This window comes from Vidua macroura, chromosome 9, assembly GCF_024509145.1.
Source record: "Vidua macroura isolate BioBank_ID:100142 chromosome 9, ASM2450914v1, whole genome shotgun sequence".
Classification (NCBI taxonomy): Eukaryota; Metazoa; Chordata; class Aves; order Passeriformes; family Viduidae; genus Vidua; species Vidua macroura.
The window spans coordinates 25,822,438-25,847,043 of record NC_071579.1 but is presented as its reverse complement, the minus strand read 5'-3'; the positions used below and the strand labels follow the sequence as shown (position 1 = coordinate 25,847,043).

The 24,606-nt window shown below is 39.8% G+C and overlaps 1 protein-coding gene across 1 annotated transcript in view; it reads left to right on the top strand.

Annotated features, from left to right (window-relative positions):
• Positions 1 to 24,606, top strand: part of LOC128811727 (BEN domain-containing protein 5) — a 561,665-nt gene that overhangs the window by 451,985 nt on the left and 85,074 nt on the right. The window contains exon 6 of the mRNA XM_053985562.1: positions 16,633 to 16,672. Within this exon, the coding sequence (XP_053841537.1) occupies positions 16,633 to 16,672 (40 nt within the window). The remainder of the gene's footprint in view (positions 1 to 16,632; positions 16,673 to 24,606) is intronic.

The following is a 24,606-nucleotide window of genomic DNA, read 5'->3' as shown; positions in this document are numbered from 1 at the left end:
ATGGCTGTTGAAAGTGAAGCTGCAAACAGGAACCTTTCAGGGAGCTTTTCCTACATGCCCAGATTCTCATGGCTGCTTTCTCATTGCTGTGCCATTGCTCAGGAAAAGGCTGCTGGGTGTCGGGACACTCAGACAGGGCTGCTGTGCCTGCACAGTAAATCCAAAATGTCTGACGTGCACTGCTCAGGCTGCAGGGAAATAACTGTACATTACAGCCTGCTTTGGAGGATGGGATTGCTTTTTTTCCAATTCATTGAACAAATGCGTTAAAAGAACTAAAATGTGATGCTTTTGTGTTTTACCAAAACTGCAGGGAAATCACTTTTTTTTTTTCCCTTTCTTGTCATCAACATATTTTCTTTATTCATGTAACAGTAGGTGTCATTTTTTCTTTAATTATGCCCAGCTATCATATGTTGCTTTTATTTGTTGAGGATGTTCGTTTCAGGGAAAATAATTTAGACAGTTCCATTTTTTAGGCAACAATACACTAAATCCTGTGCTTACAAATTGCAATTAGATAAGAATTCTTCTTTCCACAATCAAATGTGGCAGTTTCTTACTGGAAAGTAATGATGAATCAAACTTAAAGTGTAAAATGGGAAGATCAAAGCATTCAACGAAAATGTAATGAAGAAAATACACTTTTATGGCTTGGCATTTTAAATGTCCTCTGTTATATATCACCGTGGCAGCACACAATGGCATAAGTCTTTCTTTAGGAATGAATACAGATTAACACAGCCCCATTTTCTCTGCCAGAATTTCCTTCCTCTGATGATGATATTTCTCTTCCCCACACCTCCCCCCACATACATACCCCTCTCTTCCCACCCTCAGACCTAAAAGTATTTTAAACATGTTTAGCCTGTCAACAAGCCTTTGCTAAAGGTTTTTGTAGCCTTTGGTAATGACTTCTAATTTATGTGACTAATTATCCCGGGATAAATAGAGATGAGGTGCTTTAGGATAAGGCTAATCTGCATGTCTGCTGGAAGCTTGAATGGTGCATCTTATAAAGATACAAAACTCAGCAACTCAGTGAAATTAAGGTTGTGACAAAAGGCAGGCAAATTCAAAATGAAGGCAAACACTTCTCTTCCTGAGCTGCTGCATTGGGTGCAAGAAAGGCACTGATGGCTTATAATGAAAAGCAGCATCACTCCAGATTCTGGAGGTTATTCAGGTAGCCTGGACAGATTTTGCCTATACTGTTTGCACAGATATATTTTCATACAGAATTGCATCAGCATTTAGCGGTCTTCACCATCCACCTTTTTGCATTTGTGTTGCCTTTATTCTGTAAATCCTTGTGGTTACCCATCCATGGCCACCTATGGTTCACACCACACCATAACCAGGCAGTGATGTATGTAATTGTGTGTATACATACAGCAAAGGACAATCTGCACAAAAAACTGAGTCTAACACCTCAACACTGCGTGATGTTCTCCCAGACAGGGCAAACTGATGCTGGTAAAAGAGGGAAGGAACAAAAGAAAGGAAATACAGGAGCCTTTTTGCTTAGCTGAGCACTTCGGTTTCCCAAAGAGTTCTTGAATTTAGAGTTTGACCTCCACAACACCATGTAGAGTAATGCATAGGTACTTTAGGTGGTTTAGTCTCATTTTTAGAAGTGATTTGAGGTGTCAGACTTCTTAGGATGCTTTTCAAAGCCAGTTGCAGGCAGGTCTAGTGCTGGGTCCTGCACATCTCAGAGCTCTCAGCAGCTCCTTCCCAGCCTCACATTTTACAGCCACGGTCATTTCTCACCTGCCAGGTTAGAGATGGACAACGCTTGATTGTCTTGGATCATGTGGCCATGCCTTCCATCCTTACTTGTTGAGCTCCTTGAACCTCTTAGTGCAGGATGTTAGAAAAGGCCACAATTCCAGGGTGTGCAAAATGTAAAACACAACTTTTATTTAGAAATGTACCCAAATGCTTCCTTGCTTGTTGAAATTGCTTTTGGAAACATGATGTCTAACTCTTTTAAGAGCCTACAATACTGTGCTTAAGACATCCAGAGCTAAGTTGCCCAGAGCAGGGAGAATGACAGATTACTCAATTCCCTTTTCAATTACTTAACCACAGGATCATCATTCTACTTCACTCAAATTGTGGTATATTGATTTCTGTTGTGACTCAAAAGATTTTAATTTTTAATAAAAAGTTAGCATGATATTCTCTTTATGTGTATAAATCCAGAATAATCTGCCTTTTGCAGACAGGGTATTTAAATTGAAAGACCCCATAATATCTGTCATGTTTATAAGGAGCTCTCCCTGAGTTCACATAACCAGCACCCTGTTGCTCAATTCCCCACAGGACAGGAGTAACACAAAAGCCTTTGAGGCCTAGATGAGACAATTATAACATAATGAACTTTTAAATTTCAATAACCCTTACTAAAAGTTGCTAAAAAGCTCCCATTGTAAAAAATCGTAGTTTCAGAATATCAGGTGATGTAGATTATAGAGAAGCAAAAGGAAAAAGTTATCCAAAGCCTTTTCTATCTTTTTATATATATGTATATGTGCCTATAAGCCAAATTAATATGAACGGGTCTGGGTTTTTACTACAATACTAAAGAACTTGCCTTAAATTGCCTGTATGTTGTGCATACTGACCCCAAACTCCATTTTACTGAGGAATGTGGTAACAACTCAGGTGAACAGATTTTCATTCCTGGGACATCCCAGCCCACAGGTAACTACAAATTCAGGTGTAGCACCTTGCCAGTGCAGCCCACACTCAGGGCAGGGCCCCTTCCCAAGCCATCAGCAGCTCTTAGAAACCCTGTGTCCAGGTAAAACTCTTCTACACCAGAAATCCCAATAGTGATAAAAAATTTCTAGACATTTTTCCATTTGACAGCTTCTGTGGAAAAGCTTCACAGTGAAACTTAGCCTGAGGAAATTTCTTGGGGACCTTCTGTACTTTTTGGCACACTTCCCAGGAAAGGACTAATCAGAAAAAGCCATTTTTCACACTTGTTCTTTGGCCTGTCCTCTGTGACCTATTTTCTTGACTAATCCTGTGATTTTTATCCCAGCCAATGCCAAATTGCTTTTGTTTCTGCCTGGTCCTGGCCAGTCCTATAACTCTTAGCTCCCAGCAAGTTTTTGCTCCCAGCAAAATGTGGAATTTTGAGTGGTTCCTCTTGCTGCAAGTAAACTTCAGAATCAAGGGACAGTGTAAGTAACTCCAAAATTCAAGAACAGCAGCATTTTTTGTATGGCTAAATGAAGACTTTTGGGCAGCTGAGGTCTTCCCTGGAAGATAAAATACAGTCAGGCCAGGCCATGTATGATGTGAGCTTTGTACTCCTGGAAGCAAAGGACCCCTTGTGAAAAGCTTTTCATGATGATCTGTGAAGCTTTTTTTTTGTTGCCAAAAGAGGGAGCCCTGACAGAATTCTCTCTGCTCTAGCAATAGTTTTGCTTTTGGGATCTGCTCTTTAAAAAAGCTCTGAATTTTGTTTTACTTACAAAGTTTGAGGCCTTTTATGTTTAGAATAAGTTTATGGCACAGATAATGTGAGCTGTGAGCTTTGCCCTCTTAGGTTTCAATGACTTCAGGGTACAAAGAGAGAAAATAAGCTTTTAATTTTCAGAATTATTCAGCTGGCTATCATTAAGTACACAATGCAGCTTCATGAAATACCATATTTTAGTATTCCAGTGTAAGAAACAGTAATCCTGCTAAACTGGACAATGCTTGCTAGGCACAGAACTTGTTTTAAATGGTACCTGATTTTGTGTGTTGCAATTTGGGTTCCATGTTGCCTTTTGTTTATGTGAGCTGGAATTGCCAAAACTGGTACCTGGTTCACCTCTTGACCACCACAGAATGATATTTTTATTCTGAAATACTGAATTAACTCTGAAATTCTGAATACTTGAGGCGGGTGAATCGGATATCTCCGGTTGCCTGAAGATATAAAGGGTAAATTAGTGCTGGGTATTTTTTGTAATCACTTGTAGAACATAATCCAATAAATTTTGGAGGGGTTTTAAGAAATATGCAACTTGTTGCTGATTTTTACGCATAGATTAGGTTTGAGGCAGAAAGAGAAAATACAGGCACTTTTATTAGTGTTTATCTGCAGAGGGAAAGCCTTTGTCTTGAGTTCTGCAAGAGACTGCAACAACAAATAATAAGTTTACCAGAGAGACTCGGTGAGTGTTGATTCATGGTTCACCCTTACCTCTTTCTGAGCTTGAACTGGTTAAAGGAAACTCTGGCATGAGAAATTGCAAGTATTTTAGCTGATCTCTGCCATCTTTTCTGAACCTGTACTGTTCCCTAGACTAGTTCCCATTTGAAGAATTTATTTTCAATGCAATGGTTCCTCTGGCTCTGTGGCTCCAATGCCCCATTTGGTATTTTCTGTTTTGCACAGCAGCTCTCTCTTCCTTTGGGATGTGGTCTGAGTGGTTGTGACAGTCCAGCTTTTCTTATCTTCCCCCAGATCAAAGCCTAACTTGCAAAGCAAAGCGAATAATTGGCCAGTAGAATTTTAAAAAATACTTTTATTTGATGATTTGAGATGTTTTGACTTGCTATTTATTTCTTTTTTTAATGCAAAATCAGAGGCTCCAATCTGACCTGTTTTAGTGAGATTTTGATGCTTAGAATCATTCTCAAAAAATACATTACTGCCTAAAAATTATTTGGGTGTCTAATTCACTCTGAGGTTAGTTGTTGAAAAATGTCACAATCTTTCTCTTGGCAAGACCTGAGTGTGATATAGCAGGATTGCTAAATCAGAGCAAAATCCCATTTTAAATGCATATTTCTGATTTGTTGTTAATCAATACCGTGTTAGGGTTGCTGTGAGATTATTGTAGCCTAATGGTGGTGAGATTCAGAATAAGTGCAAGGAGTAGATTGGTTGAGATAGGAAGGATAACATTTAGATGATCACTTCTTTTTCTCTTTTCCGTTATGCTCTTGCTGATGTTTTGAACACTATTAACATTCCCAGTGTACAGAAACACAGGGGAGACTTAGGGGAGGAGATAAGTTGATTGCAATCAAATTACATGATAAAACAGAAAAATAAACCCAGAAATAATTTAATGTGTTTTATTTTAAAAAAAGAACATTCAGAGTTAAGATTGAGATAGCCAAAATGGGCGTTTCTGACATTTTATGGATGTTCTGCATAGGTAGTGTGCCTCCAAATATTGGATGCTCTGAAATACCATATGGGCTGCAATTCCTAAGCAATACAGCAGATGTTTTAGGTGATCAATTCAGAACTCACTGGCTTTGTTTAGCTCTCCTCATTCCCAATTTTATATGATGTGAATGTGCCTGTCATCATAAGTAGAGGAACAGATCCATATTTAAAAATCTGTGCATAATTCAAAGTTGACACAGTAGCAATACTAAAACACTCTCCAACCTAGAAAAGCTCATGTTCCTCAGAGTCCAAAACACCTAGTTAGGGAAAGCCATGGCAGCAAAAATTAGCTTTGTGTGGCTTGAATCAAAACTTAACCATTCTTTTGAGTTTAGGTTTATTGTACAAGGCAGATGAAAGCTGACAGTTCTGATTTCTTTGCTGATCAGAGTGCTGGGGGAGCTGGTTTTCTTTGCTTATTTGTTTTTAAGAAAAATTTCATCTTATTTCTATGTAATTTGCTCCAAAGCCATCTTGCTAATGGCACCTTTTTATCTTCAGTTCTCTTAACATTTTCTTCTCTCCTGCCCCTTGCTTTGCCAGTTCCTTGTATGCAAAGTGCCTTTTCTGCCCTAAGATCAATTTCTCTTTCTTTTTCTTTTTTCCTTTTTCTTTTTTTTTTTTTTTTTTTTTTTTTTTTTCAAGGAGCTTTTTAACAGTAATCTCCAATGATTTTACTTAGTTTTCTGCTCATGTGGGCTGGAAATCTATTCAGGCTTCATTAAAAAGCTCATTTGAAAATACTAATTCTATTGTATTGTCTGAACAATTTAGTTTATTTGTTTGGGGATATAAAAGACGTGAACTCTCATATTTTTTTCCAGCTGTAAATTAGCACAGATATATTTCTGGTGGCTGAAATAGCAGAGAGACTTTCTTCTGCAGTGGTCTGTGGGGAATAAACTTTTCTCTGGGGAGGCTGGCAGTGGAGAGGGCAAAGCTGAGCTGGGCTCCTGCATCTCCTCCATAATCCAAACCACAGGACCATGGCGAGGGGAGCCACATTTCAGAAGGAGAAATGTTCTCTGTCTTCAGTGCCCAAAAGAAAAATCTAAGCCCATTGAAAACAAGAATGAATCTGACACCTAATTTTGCCACTATAAATTAGAACATTTACATTTGTGTTGGTCTTTCAAAAAAATATTTTTTTAAAACCCCTGAAATATTGCTGTCTGACACAATGGTGTTCAGGCTAAGAACAAGGATAAATTTTCCTGGCATTTTCACCTGTGGAAACTCTGTTCACCTTTCCTGCAACTGTGAAATTGATTTGAAATGATGGACTGATGCTTCCTCCTGAGTTATTCTTGACATACCACAGCTTTTTTGCTAACTGAAAAATAGGTACTCTTTGGGGAAGCAAATTGCTTTTCCTAACACAGTATGTAAATGTTGTTGCAAACATCTAGATAATTAATTTTTAAGGTTAATGCTCAATGGATGTTTGGAAACCTCTTGGATTTCTTCTAAAAAATGAAGAATGTAAATAAGGGCAATAGTAGCAATTAAAATACAGAATTATCTATTTCTAAAAAAAAAATGGAAACTTCAGAGTGACTCACAAATCATAACTAACATCCACATTTCAAATTACCCAGAGAAACATATCTTTTGTGCAGCCCAAAGGACAACTGCTTTGTCTCATGACAGAATTACCATGTCCTTGGTTAAATGTTTGTTACATGTGAGCAAATCTCAGCTCCTTTCTTGTGGGGATCTGGTTCTGAGGGGCACAATCTGCCCCCAGTGACCTTCTCACCAGGGGGAGCTGGGGAAATTCAGCCTTTGGCTGGGCTGGACCCCAAAGCATCTGCACATTTGTGATGTAAAAAATGAGCTGTTTCATGTTAAGATTGGTTAATAGGGCATTTGGTCCTCTTCTCTCTCCCAGTAGGTCCTCATGTTCAATGCAGTGCCCAGTTTGCCAGCCACCAGATTTTTCACAAGTGTGTGCTCTGAGTTTTTAAGCACCATTAGATGTACATCAGGTAGCAGGTCCCCAGTGAATTGCTTATAGAACAACTGTAAAAGAGAGATAATTTGAACCAGTTAGCAATGAGGCTAATGAAATGAGGGTTTCAGACCTCTTATCTCTCTTCAGCTGACAGGACAAATGTTGTCCCCTATTTTATTAGTCAGAATTACCTGACATGGACTGAGGAGAGGAGCAAACTTGTAATATCTGTCATTTTCCTACACAGGTCTCCATTCAAGACTGCTCTCAGGGAAACTAACTCAGCTCAGTGATTTTGATGAACCAAACTTTTATTTTCTCCTTTAATATAGCATAACATATTATTTACAACACATATAACTCTCTTCAACTGCTGTGAATAAAAATTCCCCTGGAATGGCTTTCACAGTTTAAAGCACCTGGTTGAAGGATTTGGGTTTAAAATGCCAAATATAAAAACTAAAATAAAATTGTCCCAATTGAGATGTATAGAGTGAAATGCTGCCTTGGCTCCAGTAGCCTCCATTTGGCTTTTTTATTAACAATTCTAGAGACACCACCCATTGATTAAGCATGAATTACAGTAGATAGTGTACAAAGGCAGAGTGACCCTGGGAGTGGCTGTAGGTAGTCCCAGAGCTGCCCTGGTAGTCCTTAGGAATTTTGATAGCAGTTGTGGCCTGACTGTACCTTGTTCCACATGTTTGGTGTCTCAAGATACTCAGCTGCAGGAATTAGTGATGATTTTAGCACATTTCATGGGAAAGCACAACGACGTTACTTCAGAAACAAATGAGAACATGATGGGAAAGTCAGATTATTCCTTTTACCTTCAGAAAAGCCCACGCTCATTTGTGCCATTTGACTTCTCCAGACAGTGCTGTCATGGGCTGTAATTAAATAGGCAGGTTTTGGAAGAATAAAGATTGGGATGCTCTGAATCATTTGTTGAAGTGAATACGACAAGCAGCCGTCTGGTTTGGAAAAAAAAATAATTTTGAGCAATAGGAAAAAAAACTCACTGCCATGGATTGTGAAAAGAAACAGACTCAAACTGAAATTAGATGAAAAGCTTGAAATTAGATGAGACCAAAATAGTTGGGCATATTAATTTATATATTTGTCCATACATAACAGATTCTAATTTAACTTTTGGATGCAATTTTTATCATGTTGCCTTGACTTCTATACAGTTATTAAGAGACATTACACAATATGTGGGGGTTGGGGTGGGATTTTCAACAATCCTCCTAGTTTGAATATGAAAACACAGAGTTATCCCCACTTCCTTCCTGCCTGTTCCTATTGCAGAAAAGTCTGTGGCTGTAGTGGTGCTGTGACAGCCTGAGCAGAGCTTGGAGGGCTGGAGTCAGTCACTCTTCCAGTGAAAAATTCTCATGTTTCAGAAATGTTCCCAACATCTTCAGAATCCTAGGTGGATCGTTGTTTTTTTTTTTTTTTTCCTCTTCTCCTATAGTTCCTTTTTTTTTCAAACCAGTAATGCCTTTGAACCCAAGCCAGTCTTCTCCCCACCAGTATCCTGGCTATTGTTGCATGATGACAGCTTACTGAACTTAGTATTAGTTGACATGGAGAGAATAGAAAACTGCTACTAGCTGGTAGCTAAGCTGCTTAGGTCAGACATGAATTTTGGAACTTAAAGTCCCAATTTGAATAAATATTTATTTAGGTATAGCAAAAGAATGTTTGGGAGAAATGATCTGTGGATTCAGAGCTCAATTTCTATGTCCAGATGGGGACCAGAGCAGGGACAAGAACCCCTGAATTTGTGTCTCCCTTATGATGTAATCACAGGCTCCTACAATTGCATGTTTAGTTTAAAGATTGCCTATGTTGGGGATTAATCTGTCCTGTTATCTAAACCAGCCCATAAACACTGGCTGGTCAGTCAATATCCCATTACTGGTATAGGTAGATATGCTTTGTTTCTAATTAAACATTCATTGAACACTGTTGCTTCTCTCCCCCTGCCCCCCAACAAATGGTGAACTTTCAAAGTTCATAATTGCTTTCAGAAATGCTGCCACTTTCCTTGGTGAAACTTTAAGACAGGAATCACAGCTAAAGAATGGCAAGGCAGTGCCTAGAGGGATGTGTGTCATGGATAGATTTTGCTTGTTAATGGCACTGTGTGGGGTCTGTGCAGTTTTTCCTGCCCCTGTTTACTCTATTTTTCAAAATAAATACATCTTAAATAGAAGAGTTTATTAGCTCCTGCTGCTTACTATGTACTTTAAAACATAATCTGTTGTTTGTGGCATAACAATAATCTCTATAGGCATTAAGTAATTGATGTCACAAGCACAGGATTATAACCACAGCTCTGCAATTTACATAGTAATACAAGAAACTATGAAAAACCTGCATGGCAGTGTTTCACCAAAACAAACCCCTTAGAGTGCTGAGTTCAACTGTGGAATGAGTAGATCCTGAACCCTTGCTATGTAAGTACATTTAAAACATGCACAAGCCACCTTTTTTTTTAGTGCAGCTAAAAAAATCTTGATGCCAATCTGGATGTGGGGCCAGACCATGGAGAATGGGTCTCTTCTCTTCTCTTCCTTTATTTCTTGCAGGCCCAGAGCTTTTGTAAAAAAGCAGAACAAAGGTATTGGCTATATCATCCTTTCTTTTCCCTCAGTCAAGAGGCTTTCTGCTGTCATAGCTTTTATTGGCAAAGTTAAGGACCAGTTCATGCCAAAGCAGTTCCTTCCTCCTGCCTTGCTTCCTAGAGATGAGATGGCCCGAACAACTTTTTGTTGTGATTGCTAATATTAAAGTGAACAAAGCTGCCTTTTTTTGGATTCCTAGTGGCTCACTATGAATCTGGTTACTACTTTATGAGAGCTGCATATGTAAATAAAACAACATACAGATGAAGCACGAGTAGATGTCGCTCAAGAGTAAGTGGAAGAGACCATGAATTTGTGGGGGCCATAAAGCTGAGAGTGGCTCCCATGGCTTGGGCAATGATCTACAGCTTTTGGTAGGAACCTGCTCACCAAGGGGCTGCAACCTTCTCCTACTGCCATAGGTTTTACTGACTGTGTGCTAAAAAATGGCTTTTCCACCTTTTCTTAACCTTTGTTGTATTAATGTTCATTCTGTACAGCTTTGGAGCACAGCAGAGCTGTAAGAACATTATGTGTGGCTCTTCTGTTCAAGGGGGAAGAAGGAGAAGTCTCAGCTACTTGTTTGGCAGTGCTTTGGGAAAGTAGGAAGGCACCATGTATTACTTGTTTTGGGAAAGAAATAGGCAAGTGTCAGACATTAAGTAGGAGAGTATGTGCACTGAAAGAATGACTGAAGTAGCTCAAAGGTTTGGCACTGTCTTTCATTATTTGGGCTTGGTTTTGATTCTAAACCAGAATCGAGTTACCACATATTGCAGCGATCAAATACCTGCAGAGGTCACTGTCAAAATGGTTTAAAATGCTCATTATAGCTCTTAGAATGAGCAATAACATATCCCAAACCACTATATAAATGTTCTTCCACACCTATATTATCAATAATTGATTCCACAGGGTAGGCTACAGCAGATGCAATTTGCTAAAATCCCAGTCAAGTGTCAACAAGCTGACTGGTTCATTTTATCATTTTACCAGGAAACTTTAGCAGCTAGTCATAAACGAAGTACAAAATGTGAGATCTTGTTTCATTATGTGAACAAAAGTCTGTGATTTTTGGATGGAAAGAAAAGATTATCGCTCAGAATCATGTGGGGGGAAAAAAAAGACAGCTTTAAATCATTGAATTATCAATTTTTATAGGATCTGAATTAGTACTTTTTTAGTATCATTACTTAAATAGAGAGTTTCTCTTTGGAGGTAACTCTTGCACTCCGAAGGGAAGGAGGTGCAAGTAGTGAAACTTGCATTTGAGGAACTAGGAACCAGGCAGATACGAATGCTCACTTTTTTCCCAACACCTTTGTTCATCTAAGCCTTCCTTAAAATATTTATCCAGATGTTGATCAACCCTGAATATTTCTTAACCTGCCCAACAGCAGGTGGCATCAAGGAAGAATGGGATACAGCCTTTAATGTCCCCTCCTGCACATTTTCCCTCCAGTGGAAACCATGGTGGTGCCTGTGGGCAGTCATGTTGTGCCACCCAACTGTGCCAAGCTGCACATTTGGGATCTCTTTGATCCTTTTCTGAACTCCTGGGTTCCTTCATGCCATAATGTGAAAGGACAGATTTCCAAAGCATTGATGTTACAGAGTGTGGCAATCATAAAGACCACAGAAATGTGAAATGCACCCTTCAGTACATCCTCAGCTTTATTTGTGATAAGATACACTGGTTTCAATTACTCTTGTGTCAACACAGTTTACAGAAAAGAAACACTAGTTTTGAAGTCAAAAAGAAAAGGTGCTATTAGTGACAACTTGTGGCAAAGTTTCCAGGAAAAAAAAATAACATTGTGCAATTCATTTCAATCTTAAATCCTCTGCACAGTAAATTGAAGGTGGTGAGGGACAGACACATGTTCAAAACACACTCAAATTAGGGGGAAGAAATCAATAGCTTAGACCAGGCTGGGTAAAATACATTTTGGAAGACAAAGCCCTTTGTCCTTTGGAAGACAAAGTGATGTCCCAGAGAGTCAATTCCAGCTTCCTGTCAGGGGGTGGTGGCAGGAGCTGTTAGTGAATGGGCAGCCTGGTTTTGGGTTCACAGCTGCAGCAAAAACTGCCCACAGAGTGAAGGCAGAGAAAGGCACAAAGCTAACAGGAGCTTTCTAGAGCTGAAGTTGAAGTTTCTGGGCTGAAGCCCCAGCTCTGGGCTTAGGAATTTTATCGGGAGACTCAGAGCAAGGCAGGAATAGATGGCCTTGCTGTTTAGAAAAACCTCTGCTGGTTCCTGGGATGTGGGTGGCTGGGAAGCTGAAGGAGCTTCCACCATCATGTGTGGAATAGATCCCTGAGTAGCTGCTGCCAGCTCCATCCCCACTTACCTGCACTGCTGGGTGTAGGGGCCCTGGAGATGATATGCTGGGACAGAAGGCAGGGATAAGGATATTTTTTGGATCATGGCTGGAGGAGGAGTAGGAAGATGACTTTATAATTGCTTTTTTATCACTCTTTCTGACTATATTGACTTGATACTTGACACAGCTTTGGCTGGCAAGTAAGGCCCAGATACATTCAGAATTAGATATGACGAGGCTCATTCTTACATGAGAAGAAAATCATCGGTTGCTACAGAAACAGCTCCATATCAGTCTCGTGGGGCATCTTTGCATCTGGCTTTTTTTCCCTTCTCTTTTGCTAATCTGTAGATAAGAGTCAAAGCAAGTGCAGCACATCCCACATCTATATAAAAGGTTGGAGGAACTCTGCAGAGAGCAAAGTGTGAAAGAACATCTCATAGATAAGCTAAACTTAAATGAATGAGTTAATTTACACTCCCCCTGCAATTTTTTTTCCTAGTTTTGCAACTCTTGCTAAGTTAATTGAGGTGAAAATTAAATTACACCAGTCAGCAAATATTTTAAAGACCTCTAAAACCAAGGAAGAGAAAGGAGGTTCTTGGAAAAGGAGTTACTAAGAAACAGGAAAAAATCTGAGGGGTGAGTTAGAATCTGTGTTGAGAAAATTGCATCTTGCAATGGAATAATAATCCAGACTCACTTTCAGGCAAGTTGTTTGACTTGATTAATTCAGGAATTAGTTAAAAGTAAGTGTATATTATGGGTGAACCGGGACCATTCTGCACACTGCAGACCAGCTCACCAACAACGCTCTTCAACTGGTTTCCTAAAACGTAATGAATACTTGATGCTTAGTAGATTAATATTTATTGAGTGAATCAATGCTTAATTTATTAAAAAATTGCCTTCCTTGTATTTTAATATGATTTATTACTCATCAGTGCTTATTGCATTAATTAAGGATTGTGTTAATTTTGTGGAAGTGAACACGATCTGCTGCAGGTTTGCTCTGGGCCCTGGTGCACTGTGCCTCTGGGTAGTGCCAGCGATGGAAACTGCTCCAGGTGGGAAGAGAATGAATCACCAGAGGCCTCTTCCTGCCCTTGGGATCCCAAACAGCCAGCAGAGTGGAAAAGAGGATGCTGCCCTTTAAGGGCAGGACAGGATTACAGCAGCAGTGATACAGCAATGATGCAGGGAATATTTCTGTTTGCCTCTTATAAATTATGGCTGATGCTGTGGGGATCGTTTTTGTGTCTCTTGTGGAATGCCCTTTTGTCAACGTGGGTGAAATCCAGCCTTAAAGCCATGGGAAGCTGTCACCACTTTCCCGACCAGGGACGACGCTCATCACATTTCAGTGCTCAGATTGTAAGAAATTCTTGGGACAGTGGGTTGCCTGAAGATTGGGATGGTCCCAGGCATCTCAGCAGGGGCAGGTGTTTGAGAAGTGGAAAATTCCTAAAGGCAGAACAAAAAAAGCCAGACATCTTGTGAGCTGAGTCTTTCAAGAAATCTGTCAAAACAGGGAGAGGGTGATCATGCTGGAGGGGGGCCACAGCTGCAATTTGCATCTTTCAACACTAAAGAAAGAAGCAAATACATAAAGCCCCACAGCCACAATTCTTCTGATGAAATTATTTTATTAATGGGTGTGACATTTGTAATGTCTCTCTCTTTAAATTCAAATACTGCTGTTTTTATAGCTGCTCATAAGTGAGTCTGTCTGGGTTTTTTCTTTTTTTTTTTTTTAATCCATCTAGTTACTAGGCTGCTTGCATCCAGCTGAGCCCTGGAAACAGCAGAGCTAGCCCTGAGATCTGAGAGCAGGCAGGAATTTCTGGAAAGTGATTGTGTCCATAATTAGGGCATTTTTGCATGTTTGAATGCACGATTTTGGAATGCACTTTGCTGTTTGCTTCTCTCCAGGGCTGGGGTGAGTGTACACAAACTTCCCTTGACGAGCTAAATCAGAGAAACCTCTTCAAGGTCCAGTGAAGGTCAGAGCTGAGAATTTTTTTCTCCCTCTGTCACCAGGCAGGCAGGAACCACCGAGTTCCAGCCTGGAGCACTTGGGTGGAGCCAGTGCCAAGAACCTGGTGGCATTTCAAATCCCTTGCAGCAGTTAGGTGTTAGATGCAAAGATCAGTGCTGCTCCACTTGAAGTCAGAGAAATAACTTCAGCTTAAAGTTCAACATATACTGAAAGATTTCCTCGATCTGGAGTTAATTTGTTTTTTCCAAGATCAGCTTGAAGGCAGTATTCAAACTGGAAAAAAATACAAACTGAATATTTGACTTGTAATAATTTCATTTTATTTCCCATTTGTTTGACCTGTCCTATATGCTTTTGTTTTCCTGGCACATCAAGCTAAGCTATTTTGGTTTTTCATTTAATGTTTATTTTTACCCTATCTAACAGACTCAAGTCAGGACTGGGGGCCAGTTGGGCTGCATGCCTTTCTCTCTATTCCATATCTTTACATTTTCCAACTTTCTTTGATGCAGGATATTTATATTCCACCTTTTTTCCTGGTAGAGAGGGTTTCACGGAGTATAGGCTTCAGATATATATTTTCTGCTCTAGCTGTTCGTTAGATATACAGCATTTAGAGTTCCAGTTGTGCTGAGAAATGTAAGCAAAGCTTTTGGCCCAGTGGGGGCTAAGCTCTGGCATTTCACAGCTTTGTACATATGAATCAGGATTAAGGTGCAGGATCTATATAAAATTTAGCTCATTAGGAGATGTTTTGTCTCACAGTTCCCATTGGGAAGGTGGGTCCTGTGCTCACACACAGAATTTCTTACTCTGCTTTACTGCTCCCAGAAAAGGAGGGGGTGAGCAGGTGACACAAGGAGGCAGCAGCAGGGTTTTCTGTTCCCTTTTACCCTGGCACACCTGGAAAAAGGTTTGGCATACGCTGGCCCCAGTATTTTAAATGAAAACAAATATGCTCAAGCAAACTGCTAAGGTCATGCTCGGAATGACTTAGCAGAGTTAAGAGAACAAGGAGTACTTCTGGAAAAAGACAGATAGGAGTTTTCTCTCAAATATATTTTGTGTTGTGCCAGAGGTAAGGAACTGAAGGCCAAGAAGGTTTCAGAAAATATGTTTTTTTCCAGACTGACACCCCACTTGGCTTTCCAGCAGGCCAAATTTGCTGTTGTGCCCAACACAGCTCAAGTGTATTCAGTGGATGACCAACTGTGTCCATGCACTTCAGCCAGTGAAGCTTTACCACAGAGAAATGATGGGTTTGGAAAGGAGTTTCATCAGTCGTGATTTCCAAGGAAGAGCACTCAGGGTAGGGAATACCAAGTCAATGTTTCCTCCTCAAGGACTTTCAGCTGTCACATAGGGAATACAGTGAGTGCAGTGATGAGAATTAGATTGGAAGATCAATAGGGCTGACAATAAATGAAAGTAACACAGACATTATTGAGCAAATTAGGAGAGAGAAATTAAAGTGGACAGTATAATCTTCAATACCTGCTAGACACACTGATGTTGGGCAAAGTTAGGAAGAAGACAGTAAGTTGGAAAGTGCTATGATGAAGGGGCAGTAACAGTCTGTCCGTGAGATGGGGAAAGCCCTGCTTGTGACAGAAAGCTCTCAGCCCACAGAAAAGTGGAAAAAGATTATAATGGTCTAAGAGCACCTGGATTTAAGTGGCAAGCTACAGAGAGACAGTGGTGGAGAGATCACCTAAGACTGGGAACATGGAGTAGGCAACAGTGCTGGCTACATGTTATGGGAAAAGGGAACCTCAGATGCACCCCACCATCACAAAGGCTTTGGTGGGATTTTTGGCTTGTTCCAGGCCAAATATTTTCCTAACTTTCTCATAGTATGGGTTTGTTCACCCTGTGAAGGTTTGCACCCATTCCAGAAACCAGTCCTCTGTGTAAACTTGATTATTTGCCATAATAATTGCCTGCATTTTTCTGTCTGTACACACATACAGTGATGATCAAATCTGGCAAGCTTTTGGGATGAGGGATATCTGGTGGCAACAAGATCCATGGGCTGACTGTGCTCAGCATGTAAAGGAGCTTTCCTTTTATCAGTCCTGAGTTTGTCTAGATCCTCTTGCATGTCTTTGAAAGGTTCACCCCAAGGCAATATAATTGTGTTTGATCACATACAGGCATTGAGTCAATGATTGATATGAATAAAGAATTTACAGTTGCTTGTCCTGGTTCCATGTCTTCTTCCCTGTGGAATCAGAAATCACTTTTATAAATATATCGGTCCATCTGTGCTTCCAGCTATTCATTTCAAGTATATGTTCCAAAAAAGAAATAGTGACACTTTATAAGTGCAAATAAAAACACATTAAAAGGACTGAGGAAGGGGTTTTTTCTCCCTCATAAAGTACATGTGGATCCCTTCCAAAAGAGTTACCGTGAGCCATGTAACTTGTAATTAATCCTGCTGTAAATGTCAGAACACTTACTTTGCAGGTCTAAGCTGACCCACTAAAATTAGTCCCCTTTTAACAGTTCCTTTATAATTTGTTTTTCAGCAGAAACGGCGGCTTGACCTCCTGACAATAACCAGCCCGGGTAAGTGAGCTCTGCCGCGCCGCTCTCTTCTCTTTTCTTAAAGAGATGGTTGTCTAAATGTGTTTTTTCCCCCGTCTCTGACATGCAAAATGAAAAACACTGTTCCCCAGAAAATCTTTCACCTAATAACAAGTGACAGCTATATTGTGCTCGGCAAAGCCCCGGGCAGTTATCCGTTCACAGAGCTGCCTCTTCAGACCTTTACTCTATGAATTGGAGTGCTGATATTTCTTTTAGCCTCCTGGGGTTACAGTTAGTGGTATATCTGCAGGGCAGATGCCCTCAAATTCACTAAGTGTGTTCAAGTATCACAGAAATGCAAGCTTGACTTTCCTTGTTGGCAAATGGGAGCAGTTTGGGGAGTCAGGAGATGGTGGCACTCTGCGTGTGTGGAAGGAGACACAAGGTCCAGGCTCAGGGCTGAGAACCCCAAAGTGGGTCAGGAAATATTCAGGTGGAATCAAAATGCCTGGAACTATCTGCTTCATGATGGCTTTTGTCGTTTGCCTGTCAAGGAGATACACCAAAATTTTTACTTATTGGGAAAGTGTGGGGCTCTGGCAAGAGTGAGTTTTGAAGGTCTCAGCACCGTGGTGGAAATGCAGGTTGGCTCAGTTGTGCTCCTCTGTGAGCTCAGTCCTTAAGGATGGGTGGCTTTTAATTCATTCCTATTTGCCAGGCTCACTTTCTTTCCATTAGCTGCTACAGAAGTTTGCTGCCCACCAGCTTCAGATGAAGCCCTGCTCAAATAGTGCCACATTTTGGTTAACTTTGTTCATTTTTCAGATGTATGTATGAATTATGCTTTCAGGTGGGCTTTAGCTGAGACTAATGAATTCTGGCCTTAACTGGTAATAATGTGCTAACAGAGTGAACAGGTGTTATGGGAAGTGAACAAAATGTGACACACATTTGCTTGGATAACAATTTTGCATCAATAATTGTTCTGACACTCTAAATGTAGATATAATCTGTGACATGGTTTCTCCTTCACTAACCTTGTTAAAATAATAAGAATTAAAATAAGGAGGAGGAACACTTTGTTGGGACAGATGTTTGAGGCTATTGGCAATTGCATCACATTTTTGCATGTTCACTTTTCACGCAGTGTGCAATTATGTTAATGTATGCTCAGGGCACTTGCTGATAAAAGCAACAATACAGTGTGATACAGCTATTGTCACTATTCTAACTGTAACTTCAAGGACAAACATGGCACATTTTTCATTTTCCATATCTTCAGCATTCCCTGTTTCTAGAGGAAAAAGAAAAAAACAAAAAAAGATCTCTGAAGGTCTTAATCATAGCACACACTCAGATCTTGGATAAGGGCACCGAAGTCCACGGGTGCTTTTTCAATAAGAGAAAAGAGGGTTGGGGACCAGAATGACTTAATGTGAGACTTTTCTGTAAAACTAACTTATGATACCTTTCTCATAATTTCTGATATAGTATTCACTGTAAAAGGGTTGATTGGGTTGAGTTTGTGCATAGATGTGATCAGTAAGTAGTTGATCAGAGCTCTGTTTAATAAAGCAATCTACTAAATGAACACAGCAATTACTTAGAAGGATGTTCAATAACTGTGTAGGTAGGCATACCACACTAAAAGTGGGGGGGAAGCTTCCTATAACACATACCTTTTCTGAAATGCAAGTTTTACTCTTTGATATTTAACCAGAAATCTACCATAACTGGATACACAGGGGAAAAAAATAATACTTGTTCATGATTACATAATAAAGTGCCTGTTGTTTTGCCTTCAGTAGAGGCATTTTCAAAAGAAGCTTGGTGCTGGATCAGGCCAAACTTACCAAAGAGCCTAAAGCTGAGATTTTTCAAAGGGGTTGAAACAGTTAGGCACTCAATTCCTAGTAGGATTGGAAAATGTCAGCCTGTGGATTAAAGGGTCTAGTTTCAGCCCTACAAATACAAAAGTAAAATAAAATAAATCATAGCCTTGGGGCTTTTATCTGTCTTTGGAGACTGCTACTTTAAAATATTTAATTCTTTGAGTCCTAGTTCTAAGATCTGACATTGACAGTCTGCTCTTACAAAGTCGTGATATCAGTTATGATGGCTGAGATCAGCCATAATCACTGTCAACCCTTAATTTATTGATTCAAATGAGAGGCTGAGCTGTTTAGTTGCACCTGCCAATCCTCTGGGACTTGTTTCTGTTCTCCACCTTGCCGCAGGCAGGCAGCCTTTGCTTTTGGCAGAGGTCACGCAGCTTTAGTTCGAGTTGTGAAAGTCCTCTGTGTCCCACAAGGGGTGTCGGCCACCAAAACTCTATTGCTTAATTGTAAGAATAGACAAAGGGCTTCAAAAGAAAAGGTGACCTCTGAGATTTGCACTTCTGTCACAATGAATATCATCTCTCTTTCTTGTGTGTGTGTGTGAAGCTCTTGAACCAGCTTTTCTACCTTTAGTCAAGAACTGATGGTGATCACTTGCAGATAGTACAACAGCTCTTCTCCATGTGCTGCTAAAACAATTTCAAAAAACTGATCATCCAATTAATGAGATTAATTGCAAGGTTAAAAATGCCATTAATGGAAGTTAAGTGTTATTGAGACTCAAGCACCAAAACATTTAAAGAGAGTTTGTGGGATCACAGAAACCTTAATGTTATCTCATGGCAGTCACACTGCTCCCCATGGACACAGCTGTTGCATGATGCCCCAGAAATCACCCCCAAAAGGGTCAGAATCTGTGCCTGCTTCTTGTTCCCTGAACCTCACTCCTGCCCGTGCTGGGTTGAACCCACACTGAGAGTGACCCAGCGCTGCCTCTTGCCCTGCTCCACAGGGCTTCCAACCCCCAAGCAATGTGAGCTTGCCTTCCTGAAACCTGCCTGAACAGGTTCTGTCTGGGCTTAAAAGCACATCTGTATGTTAAACTGAACAGGTATAGACCATTAATCTATACCCTGGACTGAGAGAAGTCTGGGCAAAAGTGAAAAAAAATTAAAGAAACAGGAATACAGATGGCTGGAGCTGCAGCTCCAACTACACCGTTTGTATGCAACATGCAGGGCTCACCTCTTCCAGCACCCTAATAAAGCAGGTATGGAAAGCTTCACACTGTGCCCCAAACTGGAGGAAGTCTTTGCTTTGCTGTGGATCTCCAGAAACAGCCAGACACAAATGATGCATAAGCTGGAAGCAAGCCAGACTCCCTCGTGCTCAAATATATTCCTTTGAAGTAACTGGCACCCCTGTAAAATGTGGAGGGGAGTTCACTGCTCTGCCTTGCTGCTGAGTAGCTGGAGGAATGTTAAGTTAAATTTATCAATGCTCTCACCACACTCCTTTCTTCTTGCCCCTTGACATGTGAGGTACAATTAGAGTGCTGCTGTACAGTTCAGGGTGCCCGAGTCAGAGCTGGTGTGCGCAGTGGGGTGGGGGAAGGATGTTAAAAATTCATTAGGAGCTGGCAGGGACATGCTGGCAGGGAGTGGGACATAATGAGATTTAAGTTTTGGTAATTTAAATTTTCTTTAAATCCAGCTTTACCTCTGAATTGGATCCAAAATATTTTCTTAACGCTATTCTAGTTGTCTTTGAGGTTTAGGACCAAAGCTTGAGGTAGTTTAATTTGGCCTTGTTACACAAAGGAGATGAGGATCTGCCCTTTATTTCTCTGTGATCATGTTCTAGTAGCACTTTGAACACGCACATGCAATCACATCACATTTTGTGGTAACCACTCAATAGCTGCAAATAAGATACCCCTGTTTCCATAGCTTTTCCATGGAGACACAGCTTTTTGCATCTCCTGTGTTTATGATAATAACACAGTTTTCCAATTTCTCTTCTCAGTAAGGTAAGTTCCTCTCACACTGAAGTATTTTTTAATTATTGATACCATAAATGGAAGTGTGTTGGAAACTATTGGCTTTGAAAATAGCTAACATGTGATATTATCCAAGAACCATCAGGAAAATTCTTTTGAAATTCTCTTTGATTCAGTCATCCTCAGGGCTTTATCCTTCTCTACCAGTCTCTCTACTGCCAATTTAAAATAACATTCTCTTGAAATCAGTGCAATGTCAGGAGAAATTCATCAGCACCGTAGGTGCATGTTTCCCAGATGTATATAAACCTACTACATTTGGCAGCAGTAAATTGATTGCATTTAAAAAACCTGGGGTAGTTGAATATTCTGTAGTGTCCAGCTTGGCTACAGCACGGAATATAAAGTAATTTTTTTAAGTTTCTTTCAGCTCTCTTTTAGATGAAAAAATGTAAGTGCTGACTCAGTAATTCCTGGCTTTTGATTTACTCAGATTTTCCTCATGTGTAAACGACATCAGAGCTTTACAGGCAGGGACAGAGTAAGATAATCCTAATCTCTATTGAGATTTGATCAGAAATGTTAATGGTTTGTACATGCTTCCTCCTAACATTCAAGATCTTACACTTTTAAACAGGGAAAAAAAGCTTGATTTTAAAAGTATTTATCAGTCTGATCTATGTGGTGAAATATTCTCCCCCCTTTAATATCATCAATGCTGCATGCTCTAAAAATGTCTCCATTTCATTAATTTGTGATATACTGCTACCCTGAATTCTTTTAAGGTGGCTTTAGCTTCTGCCATACATATTTTACAGCTTTAAATTATAGATATAGGACTGTTGCCTAGTTAATTTCCTCTGGTTAGGAAAATATATTTCTGCTCTCCTGGCATTGCATAAAGTGATATGTGGGATTTGCTATATTTTTTAGCTGATTAAGTTTTGCATTTCTACATATTACTGTTTATGAGACCTCAAGTAAAAGTGCGTAAAGGAAGGAGAAGTTTTATAGTATATTTCAAAGTTTCATTTAACTATAAATTCCACCACCAAGCCCTGCTACAAGACTTTTCCATTACCTTCCTGGATAGTCTGGCTATCAACTTCTTTCTAATTGAAGCATGAAAATAATATGAACTCAAAGTCATGAAGCTATAAGACAGGTATTAGTAAAAATGATACCAACTAATAAAATGTGACAGAAAGTTGTTTGCTGCTAAAACTCAGGGACATTTCTTTTTTGCAAGTCCTTATTAATTAATAGCACATTGATTTTGGTCTAAGTATGTGTCAAAGGATGGCATTGAAGATTTTAAACAGCCTAACATAACCACTGCTTATGTTTGTTAGTGAAGCTTCACACGCTCTTTTAGTGCAAAGCTGGTGGAGAAAAGAAATTAGAATTCCAGTAATAATTGAGTCTTTTAATGCTCACTGAATTATTTCCCATATCACTGGGTATTAATCCACCCATTTGCCCACAATAATATGAGATAACTGAGGGAGTCAGAATCTCACTGCTCAGCAAGACAATAGACCCCAAATGGTTTCTCTGAACCCACAGTACAAGAATTTCCCTACCATAAAAATAAAATATAAATGCTAAAATCTCTGCTCAAAGTGAAAGTCTCATGTTGTCTGTCTTAGCTGAACCATAAAGCTACAGGAAGAAGTTTGTTCCAGACTTGATGAAACTTTAGCAAGATAATGGTACTAACAGAGAGCAGATGGAAGACGTGGACTCTTTTTCTTTTTTTTTTTTTTTTTTTGGTGGCATTAGGTTGGCTTCAGCTGTCCTGAGGCTAATTAGGAAATTTTACTATATCCAATTTCTCATCTTTACAGTATCTGAAGAGCTGTAAGAATTTCCATTTGCTGTGATAAGGAGAAATAATATTGTTGCTTGTAATTACTCATTCATGCAGATCAGTACCTTCCTAATTCTCAGTTATACCTCTGCATTTGCCAGAATAATAATTGCAGAGATGCCTCCTACTCCACTGTCTCTTCCCTTCCCTCACACCATGTCCCAAGAGAACAAGTCCTCCCTGATCTTTCTGCCTGTCCCCTGACCTATTTCCACCTGTGTCCCCAAACTTCACGCACATCCATCTCAAATATCCCAATTTTGAGTTCTACTGAAATGACACTTTTTTGATTCAATAATGAAACCAGAACTTTATCCCCATTTGGTTGTAGCATGTTTACTTTTAGTAAGGCTGTTTCATCCCCACCTTTTCATTTAAAAAAGTGACCTTTTTTTGGATACATGTAGAAGAAGTGATATTTGCAAAGTCAAAATAAGACTGCAGAGAAGATATTCTAAAGGCTAATCCATTACTTTTGAAGAAAAATATCAAGCTTTACCACAATTCCTTATTATTATTCTGGGTCACCATGGTGTTTCCATGCACCTTGGCATGTCCCTTTAATTGGTTCCTTACATGGGAAGGTCCGGCACAGTTGCATTGAAAGCTGACATTTCTAACTAACTGACCTTTTCAGGCCCAGTGACACTCCTATAATGATTATCCTCTAGCATTGTTTGGACACAATACCACATACTTCACAGCACATAAAGAATATGTTCTTTGAGAACTATTCAAAATGCCCAATCTCAAGTTAGCAAAATGAGAAAATTGGGTGCAAACATTCATCAGAGTGTTATTGTGCAGGTATCGATTTGAATGCCCTTTCATTTCTCTGGGAAAAAGTGTTGTATTATAGAGCTCCAAATTAACTTCTGTTCTGTTTTTTTCCCCCAGTAAGTATAAAAAGGTCAAATTCATTCATAAGGCTGAATAGATTTGCAGGATATAAGCAATAAGATAGCAATCAACCTTCAAATAACCTTTAAAGAGACAGTACCTTTTCTTATGAACAGTAATTGATCTGCTCATTAAGTCACTGGGTACTCTTTGGGGCTCACCTGGGCAAAAATGTGTAAGACCTGTGACGAAAGGATGTCGGCTACAGTAAAACAGGAACAAATGCTCACATGGAAATATAAATATTTTACAGGTTTTGAGGGATGTAAAGCTGATGAGAGGATTGATATTGCAACATGAGTTCCTTGATTTTACTGTTATAAGGGTGAGCGGAAAAGACGTAGAAAAAACCTCAAAGTGTGAATTTGGTATTTGTGAGGACAACAACTGGAGCATGTTCATACCTGCCTGAAACCTGGACACATCTTCAACTTGCCTTTTGGATTTAGTGGCCAATGTGGGAGGGTGACCACTGCCTCTGGTCAGTCCATGTATAGGGGGTGCACATATGGGGGCCCTGTGCTACACATGGGATGTGGCCAGGCATTGTTCCTCTGTTAAATTCAGTCAGATCGTCAAATGAAGGCTTTCCATGCACCATGAGGGCTTTGGGGATGTGTGTGGGGGTTCATCATCTCTGCCTGCACGGACATAAAGCCCATGTCCAGGTTGCTGCAGCTCTGACTCCCTGGGTGCTGCCTCCTGTCTCCTCCAGTCCTGGGCTGTGGAGCTGCAGCTCCTCTTTTGTAAGCAGGAGCTGCTGAAGGACTGCTGGAAATCTCTTCAAGGGAACAGTATCTAGCCAAAGACTAGTTCAAAGTGCCAGGATTGCCAATTTAAGATAGCAATCAGAAGATTAGTGTTCTGACCATGTTCATATTTCATTTCTGCATGTAAATCCACATTATGTTTTTAGTATTATTTTTATGAATTGCACATAGGCTGAGGACTATCTTTGCATAATTGATTACAGTAAGTTGTCTTGGTTCTTATCTTTGATCAGAATTTCAGAAGCAGCAAGTATCCCAGGTGATGAGGCTTTTTATGCTGTAAATGTTTGCACATAATGCTTTCTGTTTTACTTCACAATGTGCAGAATGAGCATCTCACTCATTTAGAGGGACTGAAAATCATCAAGTCTGTGCACAGGTGTATTGTGATCCTCTTGTGTAAGCTCGGGGAAAACTTAAAATAGAAACTTTTTTTCTCAAAAACCCCTTATTTCTTCAGTATCAGATGGAAAGGGTGAAAAACATTCTTCCTTTTTAATGAAATTTTAATTCTCAAGGTCACCTGTCACTCTTCACTTAGGCACATTTCTCCTCGCTGAGTGACCTGAACAAGACTAAGTGGAAATCATTGTATT